Genomic DNA, 17,078 nt, shown 5'->3' with positions numbered 1-17,078 from the left:
TCATGGTGACAGCCCTGGGAAACTACTACGTGGGTTTATTAGGTCAGCTGGCTATCGCCTGTCACCTGGAAGAGGGAAAAGCTCGGGGGAGAATGGGACACAGGCCAGGTGAGTTGGGGGCAGGTCTGCTCTGGGGCGACGTAGGGAGACCACCAAGCTAAGAGCTGCCCTGGGGGCGTGGGCATCTACCAAGACACCATCACCGAGCCCCTGCCTGGGGGAAGCCACTTCCCAGATGAGGCAATTGGTCCAGTTCAAGGTCCCTGTGTCCCCAGCCCCTGCCCTGCCTGGGGAAAAGTCCAGAAAGGGCAGGAGAAGGGGACGGCAGGAGCTAGAAAAATGCAGAAACTCCCAGATCAGCCGCCATCTGGCTCCAGGAGGAGACAGAACATCTGGCTGCAGCTCCGGGCCCCAGCATTTACGTAACCCACGTGCAGGCACACGTGTCTGCCAGACAGGGCGAGGCTGGGGCTCTGGCCACGCTGCACCTGAACTTCCCCTTGGGAAATGGGCCTCAGAAGAAGGCGGCTGCTGTGGTGATTGTGGGCCGCAGTGCCTGGCACGAGGTGACAGTCAGAGAGCCCTCCCATGCTTGCCACCACCCCCAGAGCTCAGGCACACTCGCGTGCGTGCACACACACAGGTGGTCTGGCTGGCCGGCCTCGGTGTTCTCACGTTTACAATTACGTGCGCGAGATCTCCAAGCTTCCTTCCAGCTTTAATGTCCTGTAACGTGCATGTACGTGAACACTTCCACATCCGACACTTCACGTGCTTTGGTGTACACACACGTAGATGCAAACGTGGAAACACGTACATGATCATCTTTGTACACAGATACTTTTATACGCTCACTTAACATACCAAAGGTTTCACAGCCATGCACCGCTCACACACAGTGAAATCTCTACACCTGCGTTCTGGTGTGCACGCACCTCAGTGTCTATGTACACACCTGGCCTTGCCTACGTTTATACACACACATGTGTGTTCTTGCACAGTGTAGACACTTGCTAGTTCTCTGCAAGCCCATGCTTACAGGTATCAGGCTTGCCAGATTGAGAAAATAAAAATAATACAGGATGCAATCTTGGTTATACTAAAAAACTGTTCATTTGTCTGACATTCACGTTTAACCAGATGTCTGTATTTTATCTGGCAACCATAACATGTATACATTCGTACACACACACACACACACAGAGACACAAATTCATGAAGTCATCATGAGGCCCAGCCCAGGACATGCTGTTTCCCTGGGAGAATTTCTAAGACCTTCTCTTGATCTGGTAATTAGAGCCACAGCTGCTCCTCTGGCCACAGCGCAGCTCCAGGCCCCCAGTTACGGTTTTCAATAGTCTGGCCCAGGACTCAGCTTGCTGGTGGGAAAAGGAAGGGCTTCCGGCAGGAGTGGGGGGCTTGCTGGGACCCTGGGAAAGCTCCTCTCACCAACAGCCCAGCCGTGAGATGTGGCAGCGACGGCCAAGCCCTGGGAAACCCCACCCTGACCCGAAGCCTGGGCTGGGCCTCAAGGAGGGACATCCAGCTGGGGTCAGAGATGCAATCTGAGCCCCCGAGGCCAGCTTGGCCTCATCCCCAACCGGTGCTGCTTCTATTGCTGGGGGACAAGTCAGGGCAAGTGTGTCTTGAAGTCCTGATTCCTCAGCTAAATCCTTCAAGAAAGTTTTGTAGAGGGACAGGGACCAGCAAGGTCGTAGGAGGGGCTTAGCTCAGGGAGAGGGGGTCCTGGGGGAAGATGCAGACCTGCCCCTCCACACGTGACCTGGGCAGCCTCCCCGCCTCCTCCCTGGCAAGAGAGGAATTCTAGTCCTGAGCCCGGGGCCAACAGATGTGTGATGAGTCCCCTGAGAGTCTCGCAGAGAACAGGATTAATTCCTTTAAGGAAGTATCTGGTTATCATGCTTTTTGGTTATATAAGAAGACATTTTCATTATTTCATGACAAATACAGGAAAACCAAAAGCAAACATGTTTTGCTTATTCCTTGCAGACGTTTTTCTTCGCTTTCATAAAAACAGAGACGTATTTTGACAAAAAAAGCCATTATACGCCATAGTTTTGTAACCTGCTTTTATTATTTATTAACATATTGTGAACATCTTCCTGCACCAATAATTCAACATCTCCATCTTGACTGATAGCAGCCTCAAGTGATTCCTTGTGTGGAAGAGACTCTTATTTGATATTTAGATTGCTACCAGTTTGTTTGTCTTTAATTGCAGTGCAATTCACATAACATAAAATTAACCAATTTAAAGTGTACAGGGGACTTCCCTGGTGGTCCAGTGGTAGAGAATCCGCCTTGCAATGCAGGGGATGCGGGTTCTATCCCTGGTCGGGGAACTAAGATCCCACATGCCGCTGGGCAACTAAGCCCACGTGCCACAACTACTGAGCTCGCGCCCCTCAACTAGAGTTCGTGTGCTGCAAACTCCAGAGCCCACGCGCTCTGGAACCTGCACGCCACAACTAGAGAAGAGAAGAGAAAACCCGTGTGCCACAATTAGAGAGAAGCCCGCACACCACAACGAGAGATCCCGCATGCCTCAACGAAGATCCTGTGTGCTGCAACTAAGACCCGGAGCAGCCAAAAAAATAAAGTGTACAATTCAGTGGCATTTAACACATTTGCAAGGTTGTGCAACCACTACCTCTGTCTAATTCCAAAATATTTTCATCATCCGCAAGGAAATCCAGGACCCATCAAGCAATTGGCCCCCGTCCTCCCTCCCCCCAACTCCTAGAAGACATCAGTCTGCTCTCTGTCTCTATGGAGTTGCTTATTCTGGACATTTCATGTGAATGGAATCATCGACTATGTGACTTCCTGTGTCTGGCTTCTTTCAATTAGTGTAATGTCTTCAAGGTTCATTCATGTTGTGGCAGGTATCCGTACTTTGTTCCTTTTTATGACTGAATAATGTCCCATCGTGTGGATGGACCACAATTCGGCTCTCCATTCCTCCCTTGATGGACACCTGTGTTGTCTGCCTCTCTTGGCTGTGGTGAACAATGCTGCAGTGAACATTTGTGTACAGGTTATTTGCTGAGAACCTGTCTTCAGTTCTTTATGGCACATGCCTCAGAGTGGAACTGCTGGGTCATTGGTAATTCCATGTGTGATTTTTGGAGGAACTACCAAAGTGTTTTCCACAGTAGCTGTGCCATTTTACATTCCCTCCAGCAGCGTATGAGGGTTCTTGTTTCTCTCCATCCTCGCCCACACTTGGTATCTGTTTTTTCATCATAACTATTCCTAGTGGGTATTGAAGTGGACCCCAGATTTTCTGCAAATATGGGTAATGCAGGTATAACCCTTCTCTGTACCTCTCCGAACAGGACAGCTGCCTTATTTTGTGTTGAATTTCTGGCAGTGGAATTGCTAGACCCAGCAGTGTGTGTGTGTGTGTTTGTATGTGTGTATAACTTTTTAAAAGGTTTTTGATATTACCAAAGAGATCACCAGAAAAGTTTCACCAACTTACTCTTTCTCTAGTAGGGTAAGAAAGTGATCACACAAAGAGTTCTCTACCTTTATAACCACGTCAATCTGATTGTAAGAGTTTATACTCCCTTGTTTTCTTTTTGCCTCTCACAATCACTGTGCTAAGGAAACTGCTATAGGCTGAATTGTGTCCCCTACCCCAAATTCACGTGTTGAAACCCTAACTCCCAGGACCTCAGAATGTGACTGTATTTGGAAATAAGACCTTTTAACATGTGATTAAGTTCAAATGAGGTATTTAGGGCGGGCCCTCGTCCAATGTGACTGGTGTCCTTATAAGCGAGGCACGCACACACCCAAAGGCCACGTGCAGGCCGAGGAGCGAGGCCTCAGGAGAAAGCAAACCTGCTGACACCTTGATCTTACACTTCCAACCTCCAGAATGGTGAGAAAGCAAAAATTCCGTTCTTTAAGGCACCCGGTCTGTGGCCTCTTGTGATGGCGGCCCTGGCAAACTCATACAGACTAAACCTTTTCTCTTAAGCTTGTTAACCGTTTGTATTTGTTCCTTGTGAATTGCCCACCCTGTCACGTGCCCTTCCCTTGTTAAGGAGTCTAAAGTGTGTTGAAGGGCCCTCACCTGGGCAGGTCAGCAGCCTGGCACGCTGAGAGCGAGGTCACACTGGTGAACAAAATTAGAAGTCCCTGGAGGGAGGTGGCTTCTCGTGGAACGTGAAGAACAGGGCGGAGCACGGGGCTTTCCAAATATTAGAAAAATAAGGAAGCCCAGGTCCCACCTGCAGAGGGTTGGATGTAATTGGTCTGGGGTGGGGTCTCCAGATGGGAAATTTTTTTTTCAAGCTCCCCAGGTGATTCCACTTACAGGCAAAGTTGAGAACCATCAACCCTGACCTCCAGGACCCTCAGCTGGAAAAGCCAATGGCGTCCATCTCGGGCATGGCCTGAGCCTCTGAGACTTTAGTCCAGGCAGGTTTCGGAAGATCTGGGCACCTAACTCTACCGTCCCCACTGTGCATGAGAAGGAGGGAAGGATCCCCCCCAGAAACTGGTTTGTGTGTATCCTGCTTGTGGAAGACGTGCTACTGCCAGAGGCGCTGGGCTATTAGTTCAGTCGTGTTTGCTCCTGCAGATGAACCTAAACACCGGCTTTGGGTCAGCAGGTCTGGGCTGCAGCACTGACTTCCCACCAGTGTCTGCGCGACTTTGGGCAAGTCTCTTGACGGCTCAGATCCTCAGTTTGGGCATCTCTAAAATGGGGGGAACGGGGTTGCTTTGAGAATCGGCTGCCCCAGAGTCTCCATCCTTGGACATAACTCTTGGACATCTCAGGTGGGTAAGCAGATCAAGTCTCTTCAATTTCCTTTATTAATGATTTACAGTCCTCAGCATATGTCTTTAACCTCCTTGGTTAGGTTTATTCCTAAGTATTTAATTTTTTGGCTGTGACTTTAAAAGAGATTGGTTTTTTTACATTCCCTTTCTGATATTTCATCGTTAGTGTAAAGAAACTCAACCGATTTCCGTATGTGAATTTTGTATCCTGCTACCTTGCTGAATTTGTTTATCAGTTCTAGTAGTTTCTGTGTAGAGTCTTTAGGGTTTTCTATATATAGTATCACGTCATCTGCACATAATGACAACTTTACCTCTTCCTTTCCAGTTTAGAAAACGTTTATTTCTTTTTCTAGTCTGATTTGCTGTAGCTAGGACTTCCAATACTATGCTGAACAGAAGTGGTGAGAGTGGGCATCCTTGTCTTGTTCCAGATTTTAGCAAGAAGGCGTTCAGCTTTTCACCATTGAGTATTACATTGGCTGTAGGTTTGTCATAAATAGCTTTTATTATGTTGAGATATGTTCCCTCTATACCCACTTTGGTAAGAGTTTTTATCATGAATGGATGTTGAATTTTATCAAATGCTTTTTCTGTATCTATTGAGATGATCACGTGATTTTTATCTTTTGTTGATGTGGTGTATCCCATTGATCGATTAGCGTATGTTGAACCATCCTTGTGAACTTGGGATGAATCCCACTTGGTCGTGGTGTGTATGATCTTTTTAATGTGTTGTTGGATTCGGTTTGCTAGTATTTGTTGAGAATTTTTACATCTATATTCATTAAAGTTATTGGTCTGTCATTTTCTTTTTGGTGGTGTCTTTGTCTGGTTTTAGTATCAGGGTGCTGATGCCTTCAAGAATGTCTCCGGGAGTGTTCCCTCCTCTTTAATCTTTTGGAAGAGTTTGAGAAGGATTGGTATAAGTTCTTCTTTGTATGTTTGGCAAATTCGCCTGTGAAGCCATCTGGTCCTGGACTTCTGTTTGTAGGGAGTTTGGGGTTTTTTTGTTTGTTTGTTTTTTGGGTTTTTTTGCGGCACGCAGGCCTCTCACTGTTGTGGCCTCTCCCGTTGTGGAGCACAGGCTCTGGACGCGCAGGCTCAGCGGCCATGGCTCACGGGCCCAGCTGCTCCGCGGCATGTGGGATCTTCCCGGACCGGGGCATGAACCCGCGTCCCCTGCATCAGCAGGCGGACTCTCAACCACTGTGCCACCAGGGAAGCCCGAGAACTGTCATTTTTATGCTATCTGACCCTCCTGTCCGTAAGCATGGGTTATCTGTCCTTTTGTTTCAGTCTTCTTTAACTTCTTTCTGTGAACTAGTATAATTTTCTGCCTAATTCTTACCACTAATGAAATTTTAGACTTATTCTTAGATCCTTAAAATTTTCACACTCTTCAGACTGGCCCCACCCCCTGCATATCTAGAAATGCAGTTAACTTTCGTGTATTGTTCTTATATCTAGGTATCTTGCTAAACTCTCCTTTTTGGTTTTCTGTGTCGTTGAGCATATCTGAAATAACGTGTTTTGTTTTCTCTTTCCCAATCCTTGTGTTTTTTAATTTATTTCTTATAGTCTTATAGTTAGGGGAGGATTTCCAGTACTCAGTGTTAAACAAGAGCAATAATGGGAAACATAACATTTCTTAGTTCCAATCTCAGAAGGAATGCTGCTAATCTTTCCCCATTTATCAGGCCAAGGACGTTCCCTTCTATTTCTGAATTACTGAGAAGTGTCTATCACAAATTTATGTTGAACTTTTTAGAATACTTCTTCAGCATCTATTAAGATAATCCTGTAGTTTTTCCTCCTTTAATCAGTTAATGTGTTAAATGACATTGATTTTTCTAATATTAAACCATCTCTTCCAATCGTGGGGTAGAGCTAATTCCATCATGTATATTACACATTTTTATATACTATTCTATTCAGCTTGCTAATGTGTTAGTAGTTTTGCCCTTATGTTCATGAGTGCCATGTGTCCATAATTTTCCTTTCTTGTACTGTTCTTGTCTGGTTTAGTGTTCCAGGTTATATCAGCCACGTAGTGCGACTCTCCATCATCTCTTCCCTTGGAAACTGTGTGTGATATGAGAAGGATCTGTTCCTTAGACGTTCGACAGAACTCACCTGTAGATCACTGACTCCTGGTGTTTTCTTTCACTCTTTTATTCTTTAACATGATACTTAAAAGAATATTTAATTCTCTTTAATAGTTATATTCAAGTGTTCTACTTCTTGGGTCCATTTCGGTAGGTTATATTTTTTCCAAGTTTTGGACCATTCCATCTACATTTTCAAATTTATTGACATAAAGTTATGGTCGTATTCTTGTACTATCTTTTTATTCTCTGTTCTTTGTAGTTATACCCCTCTTTACGGCCATAATGTTGTGCCTGTGTCTCTCTCCCCTCCTGGTTAATCTTCTCTATAATATTATTTTCTTTTAATCTCCACTCTATCATTAATATCTTCTTCCTTCTACTTTGGTTAGGATTAGTCTATTTCTCTTTGCTTAGCTCTTAGGTTGGGCACTTTTTTACTTTTCAGCCTTTCTTTGTCATATAAACATTTAAACTTTAAAGTTTCCTTGAGGGACCATTTTCGTGCATCCCACACATTTTGTTTGTTTGTTTGTTTGTCTTTTAGTTTTATTTTTTTTATTTGGGGCTGCATTGGGTCTTTGCTGTGGCGCACGGGCTTCTCATTATGGTGGCTTCTCCCGTTGCAGAGCACAGGCTCTAGGTGCGCGGGCTTCAGCATTTGTGGCGCACAGGCTTAGTTGCTCCGTGGCATGTGGGATCTTCCCAGACCAGGGATCAAACCCGTGTCCCCTGCGCATTGGCAGGCGGATTCTTAACCACTGCGACACCAGGGAAGTCCCCATCCCACACATTTTGATAGGCATTATTTTTCGCTTTTTTTCAGTTCTATGTATTTTTATATTTTCATTACGACTGGTTCTTTTATCCATGAGTTACTTGGAAGTCTTTTAGTCAATTTTCCAATATAGGCAGATTTTATAAGACATCTTTTTGTTATTAACACATATGAATTGTGGTGAGAGAATTTTTTATTTATTTATTTAGGCTGCGCTAGGTCTTTGTTGAGGCATGTGGGATCTTCATTGCAGCTTGTGGACTTCTTAGTTGCAGCATGTGGACTCTTAGTTGTGGCATGCATGTGAGATCTAGTTCCCCAACCAGGGATCGAACCCAGGCCCCCTCCATTGGGGATGTGGAGTCTTACCCACTGGACCACCAGGGAAGTCCCCCGTGGCGAGAGAATGTTTTAGAAGAATAGTATCTTAAATTTTTTTGAAATGTTTAGGGTCTAATTTCGATTGATTGTTGTAAACGTTCCACCTGTAAAGAAAGTAATTTCTCTAGTAATTAGATATAGAATTCTATATATGTCAACTACATCCATCTCGTTATCTGAGCTGATCAGATCGTCTATGTATTTGCTGAGTTATTTTATTTTTATTTTACTTTTTTGGTAAAGTGATTGAGAGGGATGTGTTGAATCCCTGTGAAAGTGAACTTGTCTGTTTTTCCTTGGTGGTCTGTTAGGTTTTGCCTTAGGTATTTTGAGGTTATTTCAATATATATATTAAGATTAACATATCTATATATAAATATATATATTTAGGGATTGACATATACACACTACTATATGTAAAATAGATAAATAATAAGAACCTGCTGTAGTGACTTCCCTGGTGGTGCAGTAGTTAAGAATCTGCCTGCCAATGCATGGGACACGGGTTCGATCCCTGATCCGGGAAGATCCACATGCCGTAGAGCAACTAAGCCCGTGCGCCACAACTACTGAGCCTGTGCTCTAGAACCCGCGTGCCACAACTACTGAAGCCCGCACACCTAGAGCCCACGCTCCGCAACAAGAGAAGCCTACACACCACAACGAAGAGTAGCCCCCACTCGCCACAACTAGAGAAAGCCCGTGCACAGCTACAAAGACCCAACGCAGCCAAAAATGAAAATCAATAAATAAATAAATTTATTTTTTAAAAAAACAAAAAAGAACCTGCTGTATAGCACGGGGAATTTTTACTGACTACTCTGTGATGGCCTATATGGGAAAAGAATCTTAAAAAAAAAGAGTGAAATCTTAAAAAAAAAGAGTGGATATATGTATATGTATAACTAATTCACTTTGCTGTACACCTGAAACTAACACAGCATTATAAATCAACTATACTCCAATAAAAATTTTAAACACAGGGTTTCCCTGGTGGCACAGTGGTTGAGAGTCCACCTGCCAATGCAGGGGACACAGGTTCGTGCCCCGGTCCGGGAAGATCCCTCATGCCGCTGAGCGGCTGGGCCCGTGAGCCATGGCCGCTGAGCCTGCGCTTCCGGAGCCTGTGCTCCGCAACGGGAGAGGCCACAACAGTGAGAGGCCCGCGTACCACAAAAAAAAAAGAAAAAAATTTAAAACACAAAAACAGAAACAAAAAAAACCAGACAGATCAAAATAAAATTTAAAAAATAAACAAATAAATAAAGGTATTTAGGTTTATTACAACTTGTGGATAACTTGAACCTTTTTCATTATGTACTGACCCTCTCTATTCTTGATGATGCTTTTAAAGTACAAGACAAATTTGCCTGATATCAAAATACATGTTTTCATATGTATGTATATATGTGTGTGTACGTGTGTGTACGTGTGTGTGTGTGTGTTTATGTTTAACCATCCTTTTATGTTTAAACTTTCTGGATCTTTATGTTTTCAGCACATCTCTTCTAAACTACCTCCGTCTGGATTTTCTTTTTCCCGCTCAGCCTGACGGTCTCTCAACTGGTGAGTTGAGTCTATTCATATTATGGATATATTTGCACTTGGTTCTACCATCTTTTTTTTTCCATTTTCTATGTGTTCTACCTTCCCTGTTTCTCTCTTCTCCTTTTCTTGCCCTTTCCGGAACTGAGTTTTTAGCTGGCTTTTTCTTTTCACTTTTCTCTCTACTGATTTCTATTGCTTTGTCACTGTCAGAAGGTTGGTAAATTTAGCTTCAAGTCTAAAGGTTACAGGTCTTACCCTCCTTCCCAAACAACACAGGCCTTTAGCTTCAAACCACCTCCATCTGGTTCGTATAGATCACCAAGTAAGCCGAGTGTGTCCTTTTGTTACCCACCCCTGAGGAAACCCCCGTTACTCCACGCAGTATTGGTTCTGTGTGACCTCCACAGTTAGCCCTTTACTATTTACGCTTCCTTCTCAGGCCCTCAGTCACCCCATCATTACCCTTCTTCCTGAAAGTGTACTCCAAGCACATCCTCTAGAGCAGGAGGCAGCAGACCTCGCAACTGTGTTTATGTATAAATGCAAATGTCTTCATTCTCATTCTGGCCTTCGTGTCTCGGCTCTTTCGTGTTTTCCCATTCTTCTCTATTTTTTATTGCATTCTGAGAAGGAATTCAAAAATATTTTCTGCTCCACTTGTTTTTGTTCCAGTTGTGTCTCTTTCGTCAATTTACAGTTATTGTGTTCTAAATCTACTCTTCACTCCTAGAAGTACCATCTCTGTTTGTTTCTTAAATCTGCCCACCCATGGGAATTCCCTGGCGGTCCAGTCGTTAGGACTCCGCACTTCCATTACAGGCGGCACGGGTTCGATCCCCAGTCAGGGAACTAAGATCCCTCAAGCCGCTTAGTGCGGCCAAAAGCAAAGACAATCTGCCCATCCATCCCTGATGGTTCCTTTGTGTCTGCTTTATCACTTGCATCCTTGGTCTCTTTACCTTGGTAACACATCTGCTGCTCTGCATTCTGGATCTGACCATCCCAACAGCCACTGTCCTTGAACACTCTTGTTTCTACTGACTTGCTTCGTGTGTCATTACTGTTTAAGATCAAGCCATGAGCTTATGAATAATCTGTGAGCATCCCGGGGGCCTCATTGGGCCATGGCATTTTTCTTCAGAGAAGATTGGCTTTGCTTCTGCTCGTAGCCTGGATGTCCACTCCGGGCTCAGAGCTGGAGCCCCAGCTTAGCCCACCACTACCTGCATCCCTTGCCGTTGTACTGGCTTAGGTACCCCACAGCCGTATTGCCATAAGAATATGGCCTCCGGGCACCCCTGCCTGCCTGGGTGCTCACTAGGCTGGACCATTTTGGGACTCTTTCCAGCTCCCATCCTTATGACCCCAGTACCTGGCTACCGGTCACTCTTCCGTCACTGAGGACCCAGATCACATTTGCTTACATGTCTTTTTTGGGGGGTTGGAGTTCCATGGAATTTTCTCCTTTTTATGAGACCTGCAATGCTTCCAAAAATATTCTCCATCTAGGGCCAGTATGGGGAAGGTATATTCCTTAGAGCTCCGAGAGTCGTAATTCAAAAGCTGAGGACCTCAGACTTCCCTGGTGGGCCAGTGGTAAAGAATCTGCCTTCCGATGCAGGGGACGTGGGTTCAATCCCTGATCGGGGAACTAAGATCCCACATGCCACGGGGCAACTAAGCCCATGCGCCACAACTACTGAGCCCACGCGCCACCACTAGAGAGCCCGTGTGCCGCAACTAAGACTCGACACAGCCAAAAATAAAATAAATTAAATAAATAAATTTTTATTTTAAAAGCTGAGGCTCTCAGGAGCTGCAATTTGAGCCTGCTCACGTGCAGCTGGAAACCGCCACCCTCTGCTGTGTCTCAGGCTTCTCATGGTTGGTGACTCCGCCGTGACCCCCTGGAGGGCTGACGACTTGTCACGGGCTACGTGCCCCACGCTGAACGGCCAGCCTCCTTTGCTTGTAGAGTTCTCACGCCTCCCTTCGAAAGCTTTCCTGCACCTGCCTTGCTGCCAGACCCTCCGGGGGCACTTGGTGCGGTGGCCGAGTCTGCCTCATCTTTGGGTCCAGGCTCGCTGCGGTTTGTGCAAAGCGCAACCCAGGATCAAAGCGCCGACCCTTCTGTGCTGACTTTGTGCAGGCCTTTTTCTGCATATTTTCTTGGCCACGGTTGGGGTGAGACCGCTGGAGTAGGAAACTGCTGTGTGGACAAGGTGATAAGTGAATTCATTTGAAGGCCTGGGACTGTGGCCATGGAGAGCCAGCACGTTGAGGTCAGACAGACTGGGACCCAACCCTGGCTCTTCCACTTAGACCTGGGTGACCCTGGGCTAGTAACCCCATCCGTCTAAGCCTCAGTTTCTTTTTTCTTTTCTTTTCTTTTTTTTCTGGCTGTGCCACGTGACATGTGAGATCTTAGTTCCTTGACCAGGGATCAAACCCACGCCCCCTGCATTGGAAGCACGGAGTCGTAACCACTGGACCACCAGGGCAATCTGTAAGCCGCAGTTTCTTCATCCATACGATGAGAATCACGTCAGTCTCCTGATCAGAGAGGCTGGGGACTGTTAACGGTGCTCGTGCACGTGAAGAGGCGGGCGTACACCTGCCGTATAGTTAGTGCTGAATCAACGTGTGTGCACGCCTGCGACCCACAGAGAGAGGTTTCCAGGGGTGCCTTCCGGGTACCAGCTCCATACTTGGCCCTCTGCAAGCATCCAGCTCACAGCCCTGAGAGGTAAGAACTCCCGTTCTCTGTAATTTGAGCCTTGATTCTCTTATCCTTAATGGGTTGGACAGACAGGTGTGTGAGGACAGCAGTACTTTGAGACCCTGCCCAGAGGGACCTCCAGCCTCTGGCTGAAAGCCCCGCCCTCCTCACCAGCCACATCCCGGTTCCCGGAGCAAACATCAGGCCTGCAAAGAAGCAGCTGTCCCTCCCCCAGCCCCACCCAACAGGGTCACCTCCTCTGAAGGGTCACGCTCCAGCCTCCCGGGCTTTCTCACACTGGCTGAAGAACCAAGCCAGTTCCGAGGCTTCCTGTTGTGATAACCCCCTTCCTGCCCCTGGAGCGCCCCTTCCCCACTTGGCAAAACTCAGAAAAGGGGCCGGAAGGTGGCAGGCTTTATCTTCCCCTCCTTACAAGGGGCGGCTGGCTTGGAATGTGTTTCCTGATAACGGGTTGTGAGGGGCTGGGGCGGGGCAGGCTGCCCGATGTGTGGGGCTGGCTGATAAGGGCTCTGGAGAGACTTCGGAGCCAAAGTCCCCTTCGGACAAGCTGTGAGTAGCGTCTAAGGAGGGTCCGGTATTCATAGAATTCCTTCCGTCCATCAGTGTGCAGGGGGCACAAACTTGGGAGGCCAAATGAGCAAGGGGGGCCGGGACAGAGAGGACCCAGTGCAGGGGCCTGAGGATAAGGACACAAATAGAGGAATTGTCTAGGGATGAGATTTTTATTCACTCGTTCATTCCGTCAACAAATGCTGAGCTGAATGTATGTGTTTAGAATCAAGGTTAAGAGTAAGGGCTCTGGACTCATCCAGACCTGGGTTTGAGTCCTAGCTTTATCACCTAGTGGCAGCTGACTTTGCCTTGTGGGCCTCAGTTTCTTCATCTGTAAAATGGGGAGAACAGGCATCTTGTGAGGCTTGGAGGAGATGACGTGTATCTCACTCAGGCCGGGCTCTGGCACCTGGGAGGTCCTCAGTAAATAGTTTCAGACCATGATTGCAGAACTCCAAGGGCCGGGTGGTCAAGAAATGATCCCACCTCCCCCCGCCTTTACAGGGCTATGAGGAAGTCTGCGGCAGCAAGGAGGGTGTTGCACGGGGCATGCAAGGCAGCCTCCTGGAGCCTGGGGCAGGAAGTGGGTACAGAGGGCTGGGAACCAGGGGCTGGGAGGCCTCTCTCCTGCGTCAATTGTCTTCTGATGCATCTGCCTCATTTCACCCTCTGCAGTCTAGCCCCCTCTGTTGCCATGGACACCCCCACATGGGTCCCTCACCACCTCCCTCCCTGAGTCCAGATGCTCTTCCCTTCAGCCAGTGCCCACCCCACACGACCAGAGTCCCCAAGACCCAATTCCAAATGTCTGGGAGAGCTGATCAGTTTGGCCATCGGAGGAGCTCGGCTTCTGTCTGGTCCCCGGCCGAGCCCAATCAGCTGTGGCTGCTGTCTGGGGGCCCACACTGGGCAGACAGTGAGCTCTGTGAGAACCGGACCGAGCTGCCCCCACTGCAGGACGCCCAGCCACAAGGACAGGGCTGGCCCACAGCAGGGCCTCCGGAAAGGGCCTTTTCTGGAAGAGCATCTCCTGCCTCTTAGCTCCTCCTGTGTGCCAGGCCACGGAGGAGCAGTGTCTGAACGGGCTTCCTGCCTCCACTTCGTACGTAGTCCGGTGAAGTGACTTGCCCCCAGGCCACATGACCACTCAGAGCACAGGGCCCCCAGCCTGAGGTGGGAAGGTCAGGGGGAGAGAGGATGCTGGAGAGTCAAGAATATCCCTGTCGCGCTCAGCCTCTGGGTCTTGTGATGCCGAAACTCAAGAGCCCCTGACTCAGCAGGATATTAATAAGCCTGGCGGGCTCCCAGGGGGCCAGCTCTGTCAGGGGCAAAAGCGGAAGGACTGCTCCCAGCGCTGTGACCTGGGATCTCCCTCCCCTCATCCACAGCTGGCTCCAGAGCACCAGCTCCTTCCCCGGGACCCCCTGGTGACCCCATATCCCAGCCTCTCTAGGTAGGGAGACCCCTCCCCACTGCTCAGTAGACCTGGGTAAACCTCACTGAGTTAAAGGGAACTATCTAAAAGGGACCCAGGAGGATAGAGAGGCAAACAGCATGGGGGAGCGGGGGGCATGTGCTCAACACTTCGGGTTCTGGGGTCAGAGTCAAGTTCAAGCTTTAGCTCTCCCACTGCTAACTTGGAGACTTGGGACAAATTGTTTAACAACGCTGAGCCTGTTTCTTAATCTGTGAAGCGGGGTTCCTAACAGTACCTAGTCCTGGATTTACTGCGAGGACCCAATGAGGTGGTTGTCACAAAGGGCAAGTCCCGGGAATGACGGCTGTTTCTCACCTGTCACCACTGCTGGTCTCAGCTGATGAACTGATTGGTCCATTCCGGATCGGGTTTCTGTCCCACAGCGCTCTCTAGTGGGAAAAGGTGATTATTGCAGAGGTTCCCTACAGGTTGTGTGGGCTTTGCTGCTTCTCAGCCCCAAAAGGTCCAAGAGGTGCCCTTTCTGATTGACTCAAGTTCATGGCCCCTGTGATGCACTGGCAGGGCCGGCAAAGAGGAAGAAGACCCGCTCCCTTCCCTTTGAAGTTCAAAGTACACGACAGCCTGGTTTGGCGTCAAGGACCTATCTAAGTCCTGTCCTGGGTCGTGCCCCCTCCAGCCTGGACAAGCCCCAACCTCCCTGATCCTCACAGACATCATCTACAAACGGGAACACGAAGACTTGAGTGCCATGCACAGGAGCTGGACACTCAGAAGGTGGCAGTGGACAGGTGCCTGCACACCAGCACTTAGGGGCTGTGTGATTCGCTCCAGCCAGAGGCCCTGATGTGGGTAGATTCAGAGAGCACGAGGCCTGGGTCTCTGGGGGTCCCTTTCCAAGGCTGCCCAAGTGGAACATTTGCCAACGGCAGAGCCAGCGTGTCTTCTCGCTGCCTCCTAGCCCTGCCGCTCCCCAGGCTGAGCACCCTGTGCGCTTAAACAGTCATCCGCTTGCCAAGGGTCCCCAGGGAAACCCTCCCGCCTCCCTCGCCCCCACCTAGGGTACTTTCTAGGTCTCTTCTGTTCCCCACCCTGATAAAACCCTTTCCATCTCTGGAGCTGCCGAGGGCAGAATCAGGCCAGTGAGCACAGGCAGCCAGGGAACAGAGCTCGGGGCCGCATGGCAGGTCCTGGTGACCGCACAGGGCAGGCAGTGAGTTCCCCTCTTTGGAGGTGTGTATGCCGAGCAGTCGACCACGTGACCAGAGTGTCAGAGAGCTGAGCCCACTTCTGGAGAGCTGAACGAGCTGAACGAGCTGAACTCAGGGGCCTCTTCCAACCCAGAGGGTCTCTGTTTTCTTCAAAATTAATTTCTACTAACTTATTTTTTTACCAAAGTAATAAAAGAACGGAGTTCAAAAAGAAAAATGTGGGGCTTCCCTGGTGGCACAGTGGTTAAGAATCTGCCTGCCAATGCAGGGGACACGGGTTCGAGCCCTGGTCCAGGAAGATCTCACATGCCGCAGAACAACTGGGCCTGCGTGCCACAACTACTGAGCCTGTGTGCCACAACTACTGAGCCTGCGTGCCATAACTACTGAAGCTCGCACGCCTAGAGCCCGTGCTCCTCAACAAGAGAAGCCACTGCAATGAGAAGCCTGCGCACCGCAACAAAGAGTAGCCCCCGCTCGCCACAACTACAGAAAGGCCATGCGCAGCAAAGAGGACCCAACGCAGCCAAAAATAAATAAATAAGTAATTTTTTTAAAAAAGAAAAATGTGGCACCCCAATGTTCACTGCAGCACTATTTACAATAGCCAAGACATGGAAGCAACCTGAGGGTCCATCGACAGATGAATGGGTAAAGAAGATGTGGTACATATATACACTGGAATATTACTCAGCCACTAAAGAGAATAAAATAATGCCATTTGCAGCAACATGGATGGACCTGGAAATTATCACACTAAGTGAAGTAAGTCAGAAAAAGACCAATATTATATGATATCACTTATATGTGGAATCTAAAAAATAGTACAAATGAACTTATTTTCAAAACAGAAACAGACTCACAGACATAGAAAATAAACTTGTGGTTACCAAGGGGGAAGCTGGGGTGGGGAAGTATAAATTAGGAATTTAGAATCAGCAAATGCAAACTACTATATATAAAATAGGTAAGCAACAAGGATTTACTGTATCTCACAGGGAACTGTATTCAATATCTTATAATAACCTTAGGGAAAAGAATTGAAAAAATATATATATATATATACATATATATAAGTATAACTGAATCACTTTGCTTTACACTTGAAACTAACACAATATTGTAAATCAACTATATTTCAATTTTAAAAAAAGAAACATATGCATAAAAGACATAATGAAAAAGAACCGCCCCACTTCTCCATCTCCCCCAGCTGGTTCCCCAGAGGCACAACCATCAGGTTTCCAGCTGTTTCCCTGAGTATTTTCCTCCATCTTTCCTAATAACATGTTTATCCAGCTCTTTCTTGATTTATCAGTTTCCAACCTTACCTGTTAACTTCCCATCATGACACCTAAGGACTTAACTTTCTCACCTACCCCCTACCCCCACTGCTGACCTTCCCTGTATCCCCCCCCACCAAATGCTACAACCCACCCCCCAAAATGGTTTCTTCACAGGTCTGGTAATAACCAGAGTTTATCATGATTATGCAAGTATTCTTCCC

General features: G+C 47.6%; 1 protein-coding gene across 3 annotated transcripts in view; it reads left to right on the top strand.

Moving 5' to 3' along the window:
* Window positions 1-17,078, top strand: part of PLPP7 (phospholipid phosphatase 7 (inactive)) — a 66,315-nt gene that overhangs the window by 18,420 nt on the left and 30,817 nt on the right. Inside the window, exon 3 of one of the 3 annotated variants that reach the window (XM_060300291.1) lies at window positions 4,351-5,625. The exons of 1 other annotated variant lie outside the window; for it this stretch is intronic. In XM_060300291.1, coding sequence (XP_060156274.1) covers window positions 4,351-4,360 — 10 coding nt within the window. In that variant the 3' untranslated portion in view covers window positions 4,361-5,625. Of the gene's footprint in view, window positions 1-4,326; window positions 5,626-17,078 lie in introns of those variants that run through there. One more of the 3 variants, XM_030838538.2, reaches the window with a different exon arrangement.

Source organism: Globicephala melas, chromosome 6 (genome assembly GCF_963455315.2).
Source record: "Globicephala melas chromosome 6, mGloMel1.2, whole genome shotgun sequence".
Lineage (NCBI taxonomy): Eukaryota > Metazoa > Chordata > Mammalia > Artiodactyla > Delphinidae > Globicephala > Globicephala melas.
The sequence above is the reverse complement of the archived record's forward strand: the minus strand, read 5'-3'. Positions and strand labels throughout refer to the sequence as shown.